The following is a 20,655-nucleotide window of genomic DNA, read 5'->3' as shown; positions in this document are numbered from 1 at the left end:
GGGGTTTTATCGGTAACATGCTTTGATCGCTTTCAGTATAAGGCCTGGGATCACATTCTCGTGTTCTACGCTGAGCACTTACATCAGTGTTTTCATGTAAATCCCCCCAAAAATGTGATTTAGGCGGAACCCCCAGTGGAACCTCTCACCCTGAGACTGATGGAGACACCTTGGCCTCTGTTTGGCGTCTGCTTCGCTGTTGTCCATCTTTTTATGCGTGCACAGAGCTGCGGTCGTCCACATTTGTGCTCTAAAGAGACGTCCAAAATGATGAGACATCGCCGAAAAATAGACCAGACGTGGTCCAAAGTGTCTCCATCTGCCTCATTATGGTGACTGGCTCCAGCACACGGAAACCCCAATGTAAGTGCTCAGCAGAGAGCGCAGGATAAATGTGAGCCGAGGCTTATCCTGATGTCTGGGGGGCAGAATGAAGAACTATAGACGGTTGTGCAGGAATAGTGGTTTTTATTTTTGTGCGGTATTTGTGATCGGACAGATTTATTCCCCGGGTCACTATGATTACAGCCATATTAGAATTGGTTTTTTTTTTATGCTTTGTTACTTTTACACAAAATCTATATTTTGCTTAAATTTTATTTGATTTTGCATCGTCATATTCTGAGCTGGAATTTTTTTTTTTATTTCCCCCGCTCCCCAAGAAGCCATACCAGGGCTTGTTTTTTGCAGGACAGTTTGGCGTCAATTTCTACTATTTTTATATGATTTTATTTGCTTTTTTTTTTTCCTCTGGCTATTCGCCATACAGAATAAGTAACGTGGCACATTATTTTTTTTTATGTTTTTTTTCAGCATTAGACATGACTCACTGAGTCCCTGTAAGATGCTGCTTATAGCTGGATTCTACATGACACTGCACCTTGGAGTCATCAGATGATCCCACAGTACCACTGCAACAATCGGCACCCGTGATTGTAATTGCAGGGGGCCGATCCTGCCATATGGGCAGTTTTTTAACCTGATTTGCAGAACCCCTAAAATACCTAAACACTAGAACCCCCCCCACAAGTGACCCTATTTTGGAAACTAGACCCCTCAAGGATTTTCTCCAGGAGTGTATTGAGCATTTCTTTGTCGCTCCATTGGGAGACCCAGACAATTGGGTGTATAGGCTATGCCTCCGGAGGCCGCACAAAGTATTACACTAAAAGTGTAAAGCCCCTCCCCTTCTGCCTATACACCCCCCGTGCTCCCACGGGCTCCTCAGTTTTTTTGCTTTGTGCGAAGGAGGCAGACATGCACGCACAGCTCCACAGATTGGTCAGCAGCAGCTGCTGACTATATCGGATGGAAGAAAAGTGGGCCCATATAGGGCCCCCAGCATGCTCCCTTCTCACCCCACTCTTGTCGGCGGTGTTGTTAAGGTTGAGGTATCCATTGCGGGTACGGAGGCTGGAGCCCACATGCTGTTTTCCTTCCCCATCCCCCTTAGGGCTCTGGGTGAAGTGGGATCCTATCGGTCTCCAGGCACTGAGACCGTGCTTCATCCACAACTCCTGTGGAGCCTGCTGGATAGGAGCCGGGTATCGTTCAGGGACATGGCCCTGCTACTTGGAGGTACTCTGTATCCCTGTGGGGACAGCGCACAGCAACACTCCAGCTTTGCTGGGTGTGCTAGTGCACCGGGGACCGCGGCGCTGACCGGGTTAATATGTGCCATTACACACTCAGCGTTGCTGAGTGTGTTTATGTATAGGGACTGCCGCACTGACCGCCGCTGCCATGGGAACACCGCGGCGCGGCTGGGACTTGTAGTGCGCCGGGGACTTCCACGCCGGCCGCGCTTTTACGGCAGCCGCGTTTATTACTAGAGTCCCCGGCTTTTTGCGGCCTAGTTTCTTTTCTTCCCACCCCCAGCCCTGACAGGCAGGGGAAGGGCAGGACGCTGCACAGAACGAGCAGCACTGAGGGCTGGAGCATGCTTTGCATACTCCACCCCCCTCACTGTGCACAGTGCGGGCACCAGTTCCCGCACTTTCTGGGTCACGCCCACGGCTCCCTCCTCTCCTCAGGACGCCGGCAGCCATTCCTGTCAGCTCCTCGGACGCTGCAGAGGGGGACAAAGTCTGGGAGACCCAGGCAGGGACTCTGGTGGCCTCACAACCGCTTTAAGCGGGTGGTAAGCAGCACCTGTGGTGCTAGCCCCATTGTGCAGTAGTGTAACATTATATGTTTATGGTATATATATTTTACACTGTATGGTGCACAGTTGGTTTCTGGCTATATACCCTATTGTGTTGCTCAGGGAAGATAATAGCATGGCGCCCACGAAAGGCAGGGGTGCCAAAACACAGGCTTTTTATGCTGCCTGCGCCGCATGTACGACCCCGCTACCGGCAGGTTCCACTGACCCTCATTGTGTGCACTGTTCGGCCCCTGTGGCACTTACTCAGCCAGAGCCTCTGCTAAGAGGGGCCCAGGGGGAGCCACCTGCTGACACTGTCCAGGTGACAGGGACGGAGTTTGCAAAACTCTCTGAGACTATGGCTAAGATACTAGAAGCCTTGCAGTCCAGGCCGGTATCTCAGCACAGGGACTCTGTTGAATCTTTGTTCCCTGGCCCACCTCAGTTGGACCAACAATGTCCTCCCGGGGTATCTCATGGGTCCCAGGCTGAGGGTTCTGACACAGACCCCAGCCCGACTAAGCGAGCTCGCTTAGAATTTCCCTCGACATCATCATATTGTGCAGGATCTCAGAGGGGGGAATCTCTGGTTGATGACGCGGAGACAGCTGATCAGGATTCTGATCCTGAGGCCGCTCTCAATCTTGATACTCCGGACGGGGACGCCATAGTGAACGATCTTATTGCGTCCATCAATCTAATGCTGGATATTTCTCCCTCAGCTCCTCCGGTGGAGGAGTCAGCTTCCCAGTAGGAGAAATTCCGTTTCAGGTTTCCCAAGCGTACACAGAGTATGTTTCTGGACCACTCTGATTTCAGAGAGGCAGTCCAGAATCACCATGATTGTCCAGATAAGCGTTTTTCTAAGCGCCTTAAGGATACACGTTATCCCTTTCCCCCTGACGTGGTCAAAAGTTGGGCTCAGTGTCCCAAAGTGGATCCTCCAATCTCCAGACTGGCAGCTAGATCCATACTTGCAGTGGAAGATGGGGCTTCACTCAAAGATGCCACTGACAGGCAGATGGAACTCTGGTTGAAATCCATCTATGAAGCTATCGGCGCTTCTTTTGCCCCAGCATTCGCAGCCGTATGGGCGCTACAAGCTATCTCAGCAGGTCAAGCGCAAATTGACGCAGCCACACGCACGTCCGCGCCACAGGTGGCGTCCATAACCACTCAGACGTCGGCATTTGCGTCTTACGCTATTAATGCTGTCCTGGACTCTGCGAGCCGTACGGCGGTTGCAGCCGCCAATTCGGTGGTACTACGCAGGGCCTTGTGGCTACGGGAATGGAAGGCAGATTCTGCTTCCAAAAAGCGCTTAACCAGTTTGCCAATTTCTGGCGACCGATTGTTTGGCGAGCGTTTGGATGAAATCATCAAACAATCCAAGGGAAAGGATACATCCTTACCCCAGCCCAAACCGAACATACCCCAACAGAGGAGGGGGCAGTCGAGGTTTCGGTCCTTTCGGGGCGCGGGCAGGTCCCAATTCTCCTCGTCCAAAAGGCCTCAGAAAGATCAAAGGAACTCTGATGCATGGCGGTCTAAGTCACGTCCTAAAAAGACCACCGGAGGTGCCGCTACCAAAGCGGCTTCCTCATGACTTTCGGCCTCCTCACTCCGCATCCTCGGTCGGTGGCAGGCTCTCCCGCTTTTGCGACACCTGGCTGCCACGGGTAAAAGACCGTTGGGTGAGAGACATTCTGTCTCACGGTTACAAGATAGAGTTCATCTCTCGTCCCCCGACTCGATTCTTCAGGTCTTCTCCGCCCCCCGAGAGAGCCGAGGCTCTTCTGCAGGCGCTGGGCACTCTGAAGACAGAAGGAGTGGTGGTCCCTGTTCCTCTTCAGCAACAGGGCCACGGTTTTTACTCCAACTTGTTTGTGGTCCCAAAGAAGGACGGGTCTTTCCGTCCTGTCCTGGACCTGAAACTTCTCAACAAACACGTAAAGACCAGGCGGTTCCGGATGGAATCCCTCCGCTCCGTCATCGCCTCAATGTCCCAAGGAGATTTCCTTGCATCGATCGATATCAAAGATGCTTATCTCCACGTACCGATTGCTCCAGAGCACCAGCGCTTCTTGCGCTTCGCCATAGAAAACGAACACCTGCAGTTCGTGGCACTGCCGTTCGGCCTGGCAACAACCCCACGGGTTTTCACCAAGGTTATGGCTACTGTAGTAGCGGTCCTCCACTCTCAGGGTCACTCGGTGATCCCGTACTTGGACGATCTGTTGATCAAGGCACCCTCTCAAGAGGCATGCCAACACAGCCTCGACGCTACCCTGGAGACTCTCCAGAGTTTTGGGTGGATCATCAATTTTCCAAAGTCAAATCTGACACCGGCCCAATCGCTGACATACCTTGGCATGGAGTTTCATACCCTCTCAGCGATAGTGAAGCTTCCGCTGATCAAGCAGCGGTCACTACAGAAAGGGGTACAATCTCTCCTTCAAGGCCAGTCACACCCCTTGAGACGCCTCATGCACTTCCTGGGGAAGATGGTGGCAGCAATGGAGGCAGTCCCTTTCGCGCAGTTTCACCTGCGTCCTCCTCAATGGGACATCCTACGCAAATGGGACAGGAAGCCGACGTCCCTCGACAGGAACGTCTCCCTCTCTCAGGCGACCAAAGCTTCCCTTCGGTGGTGGCTTCTTCCCACTTCATTATCGAAGGGGAAATCCGTCCTACCCCCATCCTGGGAGGTGGTCACGACGGACGCGAGTCTGTCAGGGTGGGGAGCGGTTTTTCTCCACCACAGGGCTCAGGGTACGTGGACCCAGCAAGAGTCCTCGCTTCAGATCAATGTTCTGGAAATACGGGCAGTGTATCTTGCCCTGAAAGCGTTCCAGCAGTGGCTGGAAGGCAAGCAGATCCGAATTCAGTCGGACAATTCCACAGCGGTGGCATACATCAACCACCAAGGCGGCACACGCAGTCGGCAAGCCTTCCAGGAAGTCCGGCGGATTTTGATGTGGGTGGAAGCCACGGCCTCCACCATCTCTGCAGTTCACATCCCAGGCGTGGAAAACTGGGAAGCAGATTATCTCAGTCGCCAGGGCATGGACGCAGGGGAATGGTCCCTTCACCCGGACGTGTTTCAGGAGATCTGTTGCCGCTGGGGGGTGCCGGACGTCGACCTCATGGCGTCCCGGCACAACAACAAGGTACCGACGTTCATGGCACGGTCTCAAGATCCCAGAGCTCTGGCGGCAGACGCCTTAGTTCAGGATTGGTCGCAGTTTCAGCTCCCTTATGTGTTTCCTCCGCTGGCACTGTTGCCCAGAGTGTTACGCAAGATCAGGGCCGACTGCCGCCGCGTCATCCTCGTCGCTCCAGACTGGCCGAGGCGGTCGTGGTACCCGGATCTGTGGCATCTCACGGTCGGCCAACCGTGGGCACTACCAGACCGACCAGACTTGCTATCTCAAGGGCCGTTTTTCCATCTGAATTCTGCGGCCCTCAACCTGACTGTGTGGCCATTGAGTCCTGGATCCTAGCGTCTTCAGGGTTATCTCAAGACGTCATTGCCACTATGAGACAGGCTAGGAAACCAACGTCCGCCAAGATCTACCACAGGACGTGGAAAATTTTCCTGTCGTGGTGCTCTGCTCAGGGTTTTTCTCCCTGGCCTTTTGCCTTGCCCACTTTTGTCCTTCCTTCAATCTGGACTGGAAAAGGGTTTGTCGCTCGGCTCCCTTAAGGGACAAGTCTCAGCGCTCTCTGTGTTTTTCCAAAAGCGCCTAGCCAGACTTCCACAGGTACGCACGTTCCTGCAGGGGGTTTGTCACATCGTTCCACCTTACAAGCGGCCGTTAGAACCTTGGGATCTGAACAGGGTGCTGACGGTTCTTCAGAAACCACCATTCGAGCCAATGAGAGATATTTCTCTCTCACGCCTTTCGCAGAAAGTGGTTTTTCTAGTAGCAGTCACTTCACTTCGGAGAGTGTCTGAGCTAGCAGCGCTGTCATGCAAAGCCCCTTTCCTGGTGTTTCACCAGGACAAGGTGGTTCTGCGTCCGGTTCCGGAATTTCTCCCTAAAGTGGTATCCCCCTTTCATCTCAATCAGGATATCTCCTTACCTTCTTTTTGTCCTCATCCGGTTCACCAATGTGAAAAGGATTTGCACTTGTTAGATCTGGTGAGAGCACTCAGGCTCTACATTTCTCGGACGGCGCCCCTGCGCCGCTCGGATGCACTCTTTGTCCTTGTCGCTGGCCAGCGTAAAGGGTCACAGGCTTCCAAATCAACCCTGGCTCGGTGGATCAAGGAACCAATTCTCGAAGCTTACCGTTCTGCTGGGCTTCCGGTTCCCTCAGGGCTGAAGGCCCATTCTACCAGAGCCGTGGGCGCGTCCTGGGCCTTGAGGCACCAGGCTACGGCTCAGCAGGTGTGTCAGGCAGCTACCTGGTCGAGCCTGCACACTTTCACGAAACACTATCAGGTGCATACCTATGCTTCGGCGGATGCCAGCCTAGGTAGACGAGTCCTTCAGGCGGCGGTTGCCCACCTGTAGGAAGGGGCCGTTTTACGGCTCTATCACGAGGTATTATTTTACCCACCCAGGGACTGCTTTTGGACGTCCCAATTGTCTGGGTCTCCCAATGGAGCGACAAAGAAGAAGGGAATTTTGTTTACTTACCGTAAATTCCTTTTCTTCTAGCTCCAATTGGGAGACCCAGCACCCGCCCCTGTTTTTTTGTGTACACATGTTGTTCATGTTGAATGGTTTCAGTTCTCCGATATTCCTTCGGATTGAATTTACTTTAAACCAGTTTATAATTCTTTTCCTCCTTCTTGCTTTTGCACCAAAACTGAGGAGCCCGTGGGAGCACGGGGGGTGTATAGGCAGAAGGGGAGGGGCTTTACACTTTTAGTGTAATACTTTGTGCGGCCTCCGGAGGCATAGCCTATACACCCAATTGTCTGGGTCTCCCAATTGGAGCTAGAAGAAAAGGAATTTACGGTAAGTAAACAAAATTCCCTTCTTTCAACCCACAGGTTCTTCACAGAATTTGATAAATTAGGTCATCATATTTGAAAATTTTTCTTTTTTTCACAAAAAATGTTGCTTTAACCTCAATTTTTTACCCTTGGCCCAGGAGGCGGCCGGTTTTCTAAACATTGTGATCACTGAGATCGGATCTATCAGTGATAAAAGCATCAGGCATTAATGATCTTGGTTCTGGATGTTGCTGGCCAGCAGACGCGCCCGTCCTTGGCCCCCGGGGATGGTGACATCTGGGGGTCCCGGAGACACTTTCTCTCCTCTCCCATATTAGACGATGTCATAGGAGAGAAATCCGGTGCTGATCCCGTTCTCCAGAGTCTCCTCCGGCAGCTTAAACCCCGGAGATTGTTCAACTCTCAGGGACATTTATTTCTCAGCGGCGTCGAGGAATAAAGTCCCCTGATAGTGCCAGAAAAAGGCGAATTGTGACGGTTACGTTTATAGAAAACTGCTCAAATTCTGGTAAGAGAAAAGCATCAGCCTGCAGTGTAAAGAATGGAGGTTTTCATCCCAACAGGTAGAAATGCATAAACATAATCCAGATCGTTACTTTCCCCCCATCACTGATTCTCATCATGAAGACAACGACTGATGGAGACTTGTGCACATCGTCAGCACGAAATGACAGGCGCTTGGTGCCCCCTTAGTTCAGCGCAGCTGCCCACCCATCTGTCCTGTGGAGCCGGAGACTCCCTTTATATTAACCCTTCCCTGCACACCTTCAGGACTGGTTATCAGGTCCCCGATGTGAGAAAAGAGGCAGAGGAAAAAAAATTTCAACCCTTTTATTGTGATGAAAACTAAAAACACATGAGCAGCGATACGACAACATGATGAAGCACAAGCAACGTGCGGACCGAGGGGGCTCAATAAAACCAGCGCGCAGCGGGGGCCGAGCTGATACAGCCGAGCCGACAGCTGCAATGTACAGAAACCTACCCAGGAGCGTGGGGGGCCCTATCTCTACAAGAGAGAACACAAAGGTTTAGGGGAACAAGACCCTAAAAATAGGAAACAAAAAACTAAAAACTTCCCATTAGACTCGAGTGACGTCAGCCACAGACCGTGACATGAACTGAGCCGGAACAACACTGCGGACGACTAATGGAGCCCCGGCCTCACGGCTGATTCTACAAACCTGATGATAGGGGGCAACAAAACATAAATGGGGGTCCCACTATAGACGAGCACATCATGGAGACCTGACCTGCCATAATATAGGGGTCCCACTATGGACGAGCACGTCATGGGGACCTGATCTGTCATAATATAGGGGTCCCACTATAGATGAGCACATCATGGAGACCTGACCTGCCATAATATAGGGGTCCCACTATGGACGAGCACGTCATGGGGACCTGATATGTCATAATATAGGGGTCCCACTATAGATGAGCACATCATGGAGACCTGACCTGCCATAATATAGGGGTCCCACTATGGACGAGCACGTCATGGAGACCTGATACGCCATTATATAGGTCCCACTATGGATACATGATATAGGGGGTCCCATGGGTCACTGACTCAAACCGCAATCTATAATCTGCTGCTGCGGCAGTGATCTGCCAGTATAAAATAGTAATTAAAACTCAACACAGGGGTGATGGGGGAGGGGCCGGACGTCCGCCATTGTTTATAGAGCGCAATCTCAGCCGTCCTATTAGCTACAATAATACTGCATGCCGTCCAGACGCCGCCGCTTCCGAGAACGGAGATCTTCAAAGAATTTCTGGATGTCTTGGGTCTGGACAACCTAGGAAGAAAAAAAAGTTCTAACATGACTGATGACGTGCGAGGGACGAGGCTGTGATTTTGGGGAGAGGGTCCTCACCTTTCCTTCTTCAGCAAATTTCTTTAGGAAATCGGTCAACTCTGACTTCAGGTCGTTATATTCTGGGGGGGAAAGAAAATGGGAAATGAGGATAAGTAAACAACAAAGGAGCGGGTGTATCAGCAGGACAAGTTATCCCTGCGAGGGTCTGCACACCGGGACTGAACGAAGGGGCCGCGTCATTTGTGCAGAAACACTGATGCTCATGGATATTAACGAATTGGTAATCGCTCCTGTAGTTTGTTACAATGTATCAGTGCAGGCAGAACGGAGATGCTATCAATGACTATTCCAGTCACTGACAGGCAGCAGCAAACACAGCGATTACATAAAATGAGGAGACACCGGTCACCTAGGGTCAGTGTGATTTCTGGGGGTCCGCTGAAGAGACCCCTCCGATCAGATTTATCAGTACTTACCAGTGATGAGCTCCACCTGCTGGACGCGGTTCATGCTGCTGAGCGCCGTCATCAGGGGGTCTCTGCTCCCTTGCGCCTCCTCCGATTTCCCCTTATTCTCATAAGCCTGGACCGTGTCGCACTCATCCAGAAGGAACAGAACTTCCAGCTCCGTGTACAATTTCTGCAAAAAAACAAAGAATCACGGCGGCCGATAAGTTTACATATCACAAAACGGGTCCCAAAAAAGCACCTCCCAAAAGGAGCTGGAAATGCTGCGACCGGCGCCCCTACCATGCACTGGTCACAGCGGCACAGTTTGCTCCGCCAGTTGCTCGGCCAGTAGGTGGCGACCTTGGCTCCGGGGTTCGGACGTTCTCGGTGCTGATCCAGTTTGCACTTTTTAGCTTCAGATTTCACTTCTGATTTTACTGAACTGGAGGCGACACAGTTTGTGGGTTTCTAGAAATAAATCCAAACTTATTAATTCATGTATTTTTTGTAATTGGAGTCACGAGATATAGAAAAACAACTTAAAGGAAATAAATTAGAAATATTAATTGTAGATTGGAACCTAACTTACCTTTCCGCTCAGTTCCCCATTTTTTTTTTACAGCGTTCATTTTACCATAAAACTGCGATTCTCCGGATCGTTACGATTACATAGATACCAAACATGTATAGGTTTTGTTTTATGTAAGAGGTGAAAAAAAAAATTCAGATATTTTTAAAATTAGAGCTCGGAGGAGTGCACCCCCTGCTGGAGCGTGTCAAAGGTTTACAGCTGTGGGCGGATCGTCGCTCCATCTCTTCCCAAATATATGTGGTTTTAAACCGTGAAAGAGGCAGTAATGTAGAGTAGGACCCAGTGCAATGAGATTGCCGTGACGTGGCTACTGGGCTGGTACGAGACCGGCCATTCTGATATGCAAAACTCAGCAAAATATACATTTTTTTTTGCTTTTCTGTGTTTTTTAGTTCCCCGGGTGTTAGAGGCAGATGAAGGTGGAATGATTCAGCCTTCATCTGCAGTGGTAGATGCGGCCCGGCGTGCAAACCTGCGTCTAAAGGCAGGGAGACTACTCATGACAGACATGGGTTAAAGGGGTCGTCCATTATGTGCCCTTTCCCTTTTTAGATACTATATTCCCCAATCTAAAATAAAGAAGGGAATTTTGTTTACTTACCGTAAATTCCTTTTCTTCTAGCTCCAATTGGGAGACCCAGACAGTGGGTGTATAGCTACTGCCTCTGGAGGCCGCACAAAGAACTACACTTAAAAGTGTAAGGCCCCTCCCCTTCTGGCTATACACCCTCCCGTAGGAGTACGGATTCCTCAGTTTTAGTACCAAAGCAAGAAGGAGGAAAGCCAATAACAGTTTCAAAAACAAATTCAATCCGATAACAAGATCGGAGAACTTAAGAAACAACATGAACAACATGTGCACCCGAAAAACGAAACCCTAAGAACAAATAGGGCGGGTGCTGGGTCTCCCAATTGGAGCTAGAAGAAAAGGAATTTACGGTAAGTAAACAAAATTCCCTTCTTCTTTTTCGCTCCTAATTGGGAGACCCAGACAGTGGGACGTCCAAAAGCAGTCCCTGGGTGGGTAAAAAGATACCACATGAACGGGCTGTCAGACAGCCTCTTCCTACAGGTGGGCCACCGCCTCCTGAAGGACCTGTCTACCTAGGCTGGCATCTGCCGAAGCGTAGGTATGCACTTGATAGTGTTTGGTAAACGTGTGCAGACTCGACCAGGTAGCCGCCTGGCACACTTGCTGAGCCGTAGCCTGATGCCGCAATGCCCAGGACGCACCCACGGCTCTGGTAGAATGGGCCTTCAGTCCAGATGGGATCGGAAGCCCAGCAGAACGGTATGTGTGAAGAATTGGTTCCTTGATCCACCGCGCCAGGGTGGATTTGGAAGCTTGCGATCCCTTATGCTGACCAGCGACTAGGACAAAGAGCGCATCAGAACGGCGTAGAGACGCCGTGCGAGAAATGTAAATCCTGAGTGCTCTCACCAGGTCCAACAGATGTAAACCCTTTTCAAATTGGTGAACTGGATGCGGACACAAAGATGGCAAAGTGATATCCTGATTGAGATGAAAGGAAGAAACCACCTTGGGAGAAAACTCTGGAATTGGACGCAGTACTACCTTGTCTTGGTGAAACACCAGGAAGGGAGATTTGCAAGATAACGCCGCTAGCTCGGACACTCTTCGAAGAGACGTGACCGCCACAAGAAAAACTACCTTTTGTGAAAGCCGAGAAAGGGGAACCTCTTTCAAAGGCTCGAAAGGTGGCTTCTGGAGAGCAATGAGAACCTTGTTCAGATCCCAGGGTTCCAATGGCCGTCTGTAAGGAGGAACGATATGACAAACTCCTTGGAGAAACGTGCGTACTTTAGAAAGCCGTGCCAAGCGCTTCTGAAAGAATACGGATAGCGCGGAGACTTGACCCTTAAGCGAGCTAAGCGACAAACCTTTTTCCAACCCAGACTGCAGGAAGGAAAGAAAAATTGGCAATGCAAATGGCCAGGGAGAAAACCCTTGAGCCAAGCACCACGCTAAGAATATCTTCCACGTCCTGTGATAGATCTTAGCTGAGGATGGTTTTCTAGCCTGTCTCATTGTGGCAACAACTTCATGAGATAAACCTGAGGCCGCTAGGATCCAGGACTCAATGGCCACACAGTCAGGTTCAGGGCCGCAGAATTCAGATGGAAAAACGGCCCTTGAGACAGCAAATCTGGACGGTTTGGTAGTGTCCACGGTTGGCCTACCGTGAGATGCCACAGATCCGGGTACCACGACCTTCTTGGCCAATCTGGAGCGACGAGTATGGCTCGATGGCAGTCGGACTTGATTTTCCGGAGAACTCTGGGTAACAATGCTAGAGGTGGGAACACATAGGGGAGTCGGAATTGCGACCAATCCTGAACCAAGGCGTCTGCCGCCAGCGCTCGGTGATCGTGAGACCGTGCCATGAAAACTGGGACCTTGTTGTTGTGCCGTGACGCCATCAGATCGACGTCCGGCGTCCCCCAGCGGCAACAGATCTGCTGAAACACGTCCGGGTGAAAAGCTTGGCGACTGCGTGTTCCCCCTTGGTGGTTGATGTACGCCACCGCCGTGGAATTGTCCGACTGAATCCGAATCTGCTTGCCTTCCAGCCATTGTTGGAAGGCTCGCAGGGCAAGATAGATTGCTCTGATTTCCAGAACATTGATCTGCAGGGTGGACTCTTCCTGAGTCCACGTCCCCTGAGCCCTGTGGTGGAGAAACACCGCTCCCCACCCTGATAGGCTCGCATCCGTCGTGACCACTGCCCAGGACGGGGGAAGGAACGACTTTCCCTGTGACAATGAGGTGGGGAGAAGCCACCAACGCAGAGAGTCCTTGGCAGTCTGAGAGAGGGAGACAGTCCTGTCGAGGGACGTCGATTTCCCATCCCATTGGCGCAGAATGTCCCATTGTAGAGGGCGCAGATGAAACTGCGCGAACGGGACTGCCTCCATTGCTGCTACCATCTTTCCTAGGAAATGCATGAGGCGCCTCAGTGAGTGCGACTGGCTCTGAAGGAGAGATTGCACTCCAGTCCGTAGCGAGCACTGCTTGTCCAGTGGAAGCCTCACTATCGCTGAGAGAGTATGAAACTCCATGCCAAGATAAGTCAGAGATTGGGTCGGGGTTAGATGAGACTTTGGAAAGTTGATAATCCACCCGAAACTCTGGAGAGTGTCTAGTGCCACCTTCAGACTGTGTTGGCATGCCTCTTGAGAGGGTGCCTTTATAAGCAGGTCGTCTAGATACGGGATGACCGAGTGACCCTGCGAGTGCAGAACAGCTACTACTGCTGCCATGACTTTGGTGAAGACCCGGGGGGCTGTTGCCAGACCGAAAGGTAACGCTACGAACTGTAGGTGTTCGTCGTGTATGACGAAGCGTAGGAAACGCTGATGCTCTGGTGCAATCGGCACGTGGAGATACGCATCTTTGATATCTATTGATGCTAGAAAATCTCCTTGAGACATTGAGGCTATGACGGAGCGTAGGGATTCCATCCGGAACCTCCTGACTTTTACGTGTCTGTTGAGCAACTTTAGATCCAGGACGGGTCGATACGATCCGTCCTTTTTTGGGACCACAAACAGATTGGAGTAAAAACCGTGACCTTGTTCCTGAAGAGGGACGGAGGTCACCACTCCTTCCGCCTTTAGAGCGGCCACCGCCTGCAACAGAGCATCGGCTCGGTCTGGTGGTGGAGAAGTTCTGAAGAAACGAGTTGGCGGACGAGAACTGAACTCTATCCTGTACCCGTGAGACAGAATATCCCTCACCCAACGGTCTTTGACGCGTGACAGCCAAATGTCGCCAAAGTGGGAAAGCCTCCCACCGACCGCGGGTGTGGGAATCGGAGACCGCAAGTCAGGAGGACGCCGTCTTGGCAACGGTTCCTCCGGCTGTCCTTTTTGGGCGTGACTGAGACCTCCAAGAATCTGAGCGTCTCTGGTCTTTTTGAGTCTTTTTTGACGAGGCGAATTGGGACCTGCCCGGTCCTCGAAAGGCAAATTGGTTAAGCACTTCTTGGAATGAGAATCTGCTTTCCAATGTCTCAACCACAGGGCCCTACGCAAAACAACGGAGTTGGCTGACGCCACTGCCGTGCGGCTTGTAGCGTCAAGAACAGCATTAATCGCGTACGACGCGAATGCCGCCATTTGCGAGGTCAATGGTGCTACCTGCGGGGCAAATGCACGTGTGACTGAGTCGACTCGCGCAAGCCCGGCTGAGATAGCTTGGAGTGCCCATACGGCCGCAAAAGAAGGCGCTAATGACGCTCCAATCGCTTCATAGATGGATTTCAGCCAGAGCTCCATCTGCCTGTCAGTGGCATCTTTAAGTGCCGCTCCATCTTCAACTGCAACCAAGGATCTAGCTGCAAGCCTGGAAATTGGAGGATCCACTTTTGGACACTGGGTCCAACCCTTGACCACCTCAGGGGGAAAAGGGTAGCGTGTATCTTTAAGCCGTTTAGGAAAACGCCTTTCAGGATAAGCGTGGGGTTTCTGGATTGCGTCTCTAAAGTCAGCGTGGTCCAGAAAAGTGCTTAATGTACGCTTAGGGTATCTGAAATGGATTCTCTCGTGCTGCGAAGCTGACTCCTCTACAAGAGGAGCTGGTGGGGAAATATTTAACATCTTATTGATGGACGCTATAAGATCATTAACTATGGCGTCACCATCTGGTGTATCTAGATTGAGAACGGTCCCAGAATCAAAATCCTGATCAGTTACGTCCGCCTCATCACCCATAGATTCATCTCGCTGGGATCCTGACCATTGAGATGAATGTGAAGGCCCGTCATAGCGAGCCCGCTTAGGCTGCCCGGGGCCATCGTCCGAGTCAGAGTCTTCACCCTGAGGTGTATATGCCCGTCCCGGAGCTTGGAGGTAATTCAGCTGAGGGGGACCAGGGGGCAATGATTGCACAGTGTCCGTGGCCTGAAGTACAGGCCTAGCTCGCAATGTGTCAAGAATTTGTGACATAGTGAGACATTCTGTCAGCAAAAGCTGCAAACTCAGTTCCTGTCACCTGGACAGCATTCACAGGTGGTACACCCTGGGTCACGTCCAGCAGAGGTCCCGACTGTGCAAGCGCCGCAGGGGCCGAGCACTGCACACAATGGGGGTCCGTGGAGCCTGCCGGTAGAAAAGTCCCACATGCGGTGCAGGAAGCATATAATGTCTGTGCCTTGGCACCCTTGCGTTTTACGGACGACATGCTGCTGGCTCTCTGCAATGTGAGAGAGTCTATAGCCAAAGGGCGACCAGCGCTATGTAATACCAAGTATTTGTAGAAACAAAATACTAAGAATACTACTGGCACAAGAGGGGGTGAGCCCTGAGGGCTGCTTACCGCCCGCTGAATAGCGGGTAAGAGGCGCAGAATTCCTTGTCTGGGTCTCCCCGGCTCCCCTCTGCAGCTCAGCAGGAATGGCTGCCGGCGTCTGTGGAGAGGGGCGGTCCGTGGGAGTTTCCAAACAAAAGTGCGGGAAACAGTGTCCCCTCTGTGCCGATTGTGAGGGCTGGAGTATGTAAAAACGACTCCAGCCCTCGGCGCTGATGCACTGGCCAGCGTCCCGCCCCTCTCCTGACTGGCAGGTCTGGGGGCGGGAACGAACGGAAGCAGGCCGCAAAAGCCGGGGACTCGAGTTATCAGCGCGGCCGCCGTAAAAGCGCGGGCCGCGCTGAAGTCCCCGGCGCACCACAAGTGCCAGCCGCGCCGCAGTCCCAGCGGCCGGCGCGACCGATTCCCAGAAGTGGCCAGCGTCCCGCCCCTCTCCTGACTGGCAGGTCTGGGGGCGGGAACGAACGGAAGCAGGCCGCAAAAGCCGGGGACTCGAGTTATCAGCGCGGCCGCCGTAAAAGCGCGGGCCGCGCTGAAGTCCCCGGCGCACCACAAGTGCCAGCCGCGCCGCAGTCCCAGCGGCCGGCGCGACCGATTCCCAGAAGTGTGCCTGCTTCAGCGAAGCTGAATGAGGCCATGGCACAAGCGCCGTAGCGCTGATGTCCCCCGGCGCACTACAACACCCAGCATGCTGCGGTGTGAGCGCCAAATGCACGGGGACACAGAGTACCTTGAGGAAGCAGGGCCATGTCCCTGATGTACTCCGCTCCATCCAGCATCTTCTCCAGGGGCTGTAGATGGAGCACGGTCTCAGTGCCTGGAGACCAGTAAATCCCACTTCACCCAGAGCCCTGTAAAAAGGGATGGGGAAGGAATCAGCATGTGGGCTCCTGCCGCCGTACCCGCAATGGGTACCTCAACCTTACAAACACCTCCGACATACAGTGGGGTGAGAAGGGAGCATGCTGGGAGCCCTGTATGGGCCCTCTTTTCTTCCATCCGACATAGTCAGCAGCTGCTGCTGACTAAAAACAATGGAGCTATGCGTGCGTGTCTGACCTCCTGCGCACAAAGCTAAAACTGAGGAATCCGTACTCCTACGGGAGGGTGTATAGCCAGAAGGGGAGGGGCCTTACACTTTTAAGTGTAGTTCTTTGTGCGGCCTCCAGAGGCAGTAGCTATACACCCACTGTCTGGGTCTCCCAATTAGGAGCGAAAAAGAAAATGGCCTGTAGCCTCCTCTCACACCGGTCTCCCCAGGCTTATGATATTCTTATGCTGACGACTTCTCTGGGATCGAGCCCGTCAGCTCAATAGCGGCCGCTGATTGTAAACTCGGGGGGAGGGGACCCGCCGCCTGTATGAGAGAAGACTAGGCGCCATTTTACCTTTACATTAGGTGGGCAATGGACGACCCCTTTCACAAATCTAATTTCCCCCATAGTTCAACAGGCATGTTTACAATTGCTGTTTCACCGTTATACAGTGTATTTTTATTGTTTTTTTGTGCACATGAATGAGTTGTAGCCTGCGCCGCTCACTGGGCCTCACCGCAGTCTTATACGTAGCTTATCTCTGCAAGGAACTGATGTGTACATGCAGAATAAAAACCTCCATTCTTTACACTGCAGCCTTTCTCCACAAAAATGCAACTGGAAAACGGTGCAAAATAGAAACTAATGGGGTTTTTTTAATTACAAAGTGATCCAGAAACCCACCAGTGCGGGAAGCAGCTGCCGACTCCTCCGTACTCCACGTCCCGGCACGTACCTGTTCACAGCTGGTGGACGGGGACACCTCTTCCCTCTTCACGTCCTTCTCCTCCTCTTCCTCGTTCTTTATACAGGGGCCGTTCTGCACCTTGGTGGTTTTTGCCGGACTGTCCTCCACTTTCACATCTTCGTCCACCTCTGCCGGCGTGATCTTGGTGACTGCGGGGACTGCACATTAGAGAGAGTCGGCATATTAGTCAGCTCCCTGCACAGACGGACGCCGAACCCAAGGAGCTGATAGACCCCTGTGAGCGCCTCCTAGTGGTGGCTAGAGGCAGAGGGAATCACTATGTTCTCTCTGCTCACAGATAAAGGCGGCCATGTGAGGTCCCCAGGTGCCAGCGACTGTCTATCACCCGGTCCCATCTGTCTGATTGTTACCTCCTATGTTGCTGCTGTATGCCCAGAGGAAGGAGCAGCGATCCATGCAGCACGGACACACCATCTCCTGATACTCCAGGTGTTCGGGGGGAGCTGCGCCCAGGTGCTGTAATACAGAGAGCGTTATAAGCCATGTACACCAGGACATAAAATATAAATAACTTTATGCAGGAAGCCCCCGCAATCCCCTTCCATCCCATGTGCATTTATCCTTAGGCTCAGTGCATAAGAGACCAAAAGGCTCCGGGTGCTGTAACAGCCTGCAGTCGTGTTGTAGAGGTGCTGATGACAGGACAGAAGGAGACCGGCCCCCCATCCCTGTGTAACAGCTCCGAGACACCGCAGTTACTATGATCTCTACAGGATGAAAGGCCGGGATCAGCGTTCTCTCCAATCCCGGCTATCCATTACAATCAGTCCCTGCAACTCGGAAGAAAGGGGTTAAAAGAAAAAACACCCTCCAAAGTCTACACATCCAGGTCTTTCCAGCCATGAATCCCCCCGCACAGAGATGGCCGCACTCACCCTCCCGTGAAACCAGTCCTCGCACACGACGCACTGGATCATCTCGTCCGAGATCTGCAGAAGAGAAGGAATTCATGGCCATTAGGTTTCAGAGCACGATGAGGGTGGTAGTCATCACACCGTGAACCCCCCCCGCCGGCCTCTCACCTCATCCTCGGGGTCGGGGTACGGTCTCCGGCAGGTGCAATAGAGGCCAAAGAAGTTCTCATTGTACTTATTCTCGGCATTCACTTTCTCCTTCTCCTGAAGATGAAAAATCAGGGGAAAGTAAGGGAAAAAAAATCTCCCAGAGGGGATTATAGGGTTAATAGCCCCCTTCCCGGGTGGTGACTGGGTCCTACAATAACTGCATATACAGGTCACATCATACTCCCCGCGAGGTCCCAGACTATCAGACATTCTGGATTATCAGATGGTCACAGAATAGGACAGAGATGACAACCGAGCGGCTGGAGGAGGCGACTGAGAAATCTCCTCTAATCCGACATTTGATAATCCAGAATGCACCGTCTGCTCCATCCCCCCAGTGACCGCACGCACCGGGAACAGTTTGCACTCCAGATGCTTGAATTTGCTGTTTCCGCAGTCGCATCGAAAGTTCCTGTGAAAGAGATAAAGATGAACAAGTGACGTAACACGAGATACAGATATATGAGACCCCCGGATGCATGATATCTACTGTATATATGTATACACATTATGTGGGGACGTGTTCTACGCTATATGTACTGTGTGTATACGGGGTCCCCGGCAGTCGGTGGCACACACCTCTTGGTATAAAGCTCGTACAGTTGGTGGCCTTCGTGGCACTTATAGGTGCAGGCGAGGCAGATCCCGGCCGGCTCCTCACTTCTGGGGGTGCACGTGCCACACGCATACAGCGCCTGCCGCTTCACATAACCCTGCAAATAACATGGACAGCAACGTCAGCCACATGCCACGCCAGATGGGGGGGTCCGCCTGTATTATGGGGTCACTGTCAGGAGATGGGGGGGGGGTCCTCCTGTGTTATGGGGTCACTGTCAGGAGATGGGGGAGGGGTCTCCTGTATTATGGGGTCACTGTCAGGAGATGGGGGAGGGGTCTCCTGTATTATGGGGTCACTGTCAGGAGATGGGGGGCGGTCCTCCTGTGTTATGGGGTCACTGTCAGGAGATGGGGAGAGTCTCCTGTATTATGGGGTCACTGTCAGGAGATGGGGGAGGGGGTCTCCTGTATTATGGGGTCACTGTCAGGAGATGGGGGAGTCTCCTGTATTATGGGGTCACTGTCAGGAGATGGGGGAGTCTCCTGTATTATGGGGTCACTGTCAGGAGATGGGGGGGGGGTCCTCCTGTGTTATGGGGTCACTGTCAGGAGATGGGGGAGTCTCCTGTATTATGGGGTCACTGTCAGGAGATGGGGGGTCCTCCTGTGTTATGGGGTCACTGTCAGGAGATGGGGGAGTCTCCTGTATTATGGGGTCACTGTCAGGAGATGGGGAGGGGGTCTCCTGTATTATGGGGTCACTGTCAGGAGATGAGGGGTCTCCTGTATTATGGGGAGCACTGTATTATGAAGGGGGGTTACTGTCTGGAGAAGAGGCGGGGTCTCCTGTATTATGGGGTCACTGTCAGGAGGAGATGAGAGGGTTCTCCTGCATTATGGGGGGTACTGTCAGGAGATTTGGGGGGGGGGTCTTCTGTATTCTGGGGTCACTGTCAGGAGATGGGGGGGGTCTCCTGTATTATGGGGTCACTGTCAGGAGAAGATGAGGGGTCTCCTGTATTATGAAGGGGGGTTACGGTCTGGAGAAGAGGTGGGGTCTTCTGTATTCTGGGGTCACTGTCAGGAGATGGGGGGGGGGGGGTCTCCTGTATTATGTATGCGGTCACTGTCAGGAGATGGGGGAGCGGTCTCCTGTATTATGGGGGGGGTAGTGTCAGGAGATAGGGTGGGGGTCTCCTGTATTATGGGGTCACTGTCAGGAGATGGGGGAGGGGGTCTCCTGTATTATGGGGTCACTGTCAGGAGATGGGGGAGGGGGTCTCCTGTATTATGGGGTCACTGTCAGGAGATGGGGGAGGGGTCTCCTGTATTATGGGGGGGTAGTGTCAGGAGATGGGGTGGGGGTCTCTTGTATTATCGGGGGTAGTGTCAGGAGATGGGGGGTCCTTCTGTGTTATGGGGGGTAGTGTCAGGAGCTGGAGGCACACACAGGCCCGGGGAGGGATACAGTGGGGTCCTCCGATACCTCCGGGTACGAGCACTTCTCGGTGTCGCTCCCGCCCAGCACAGCGCAGGCCTCATCCTCCAGGGCGTCGTCCTCCTCCAGGACATCCAGCAGGGACAGCACCGGCTCCTCCCCGGCCGCCTCCTCCGCGCTGCGCTTCTCTCCCTGCTCGTTTGCCGCCATCAGGAACACTAGAAAGAAGAGGGAACAACACTTCCGGTGCTGGCGGGCGGATGTCAGCGGGAGACTGGATAAACGTCCGGTGCTGGCGGGCGGATGTCAGAGGGACAATATAACTTCCGGTGTTGGAGGGCGGATATTAGCGGGAGAACATATAAACTTCCGGTGCTGGCGGGCGGAAGCTCATTCCCGTCAACCCTACCTCCCTCTTCTAATGTAAAGCAGCTGCTTATCGTCATAGTAACCGATCAAAGCCCTTCATAGTGATTGAGGCAAT

The 20,655-nt window shown here is 52.6% G+C and overlaps 1 protein-coding gene across 1 annotated transcript; it reads right to left on the bottom strand.

Annotated features, from left to right (window-relative positions):
• Positions 1-7,931: 7,931 nt before the first annotated feature.
• UBR7 (ubiquitin protein ligase E3 component n-recognin 7) lies at positions 7,932-20,441 on the bottom strand. The gene is made up of 11 exons (XM_075330746.1): positions 20,220-20,441; positions 18,755-18,888; positions 18,527-18,587; positions 18,134-18,229; positions 17,987-18,040; positions 17,462-17,567; positions 17,079-17,248; positions 9,688-9,855; positions 9,415-9,577; positions 8,996-9,057; positions 7,932-8,917 (listed from the first exon to the last, which is right to left on the bottom strand). The coding sequence occupies exons 1-11, from the start codon at positions 20,379-20,381 to the stop codon at positions 8,825-8,827; spliced, it is 1,269 nt and encodes a 422-aa protein (XP_075186861.1). The 5' UTR covers positions 20,382-20,441; the 3' UTR covers positions 7,932-8,824.
• Between the last annotated feature and the right edge of the window lie 214 nt (positions 20,442-20,655).

This window comes from Anomaloglossus baeobatrachus, chromosome 12, assembly GCF_048569485.1.
Source record: "Anomaloglossus baeobatrachus isolate aAnoBae1 chromosome 12, aAnoBae1.hap1, whole genome shotgun sequence".
Classification (NCBI taxonomy): Eukaryota; Metazoa; Chordata; class Amphibia; order Anura; family Aromobatidae; genus Anomaloglossus; species Anomaloglossus baeobatrachus.
Note: the sequence above shows the minus strand (reverse complement) of the source record. Positions and strands in the feature narration are given on the sequence as shown.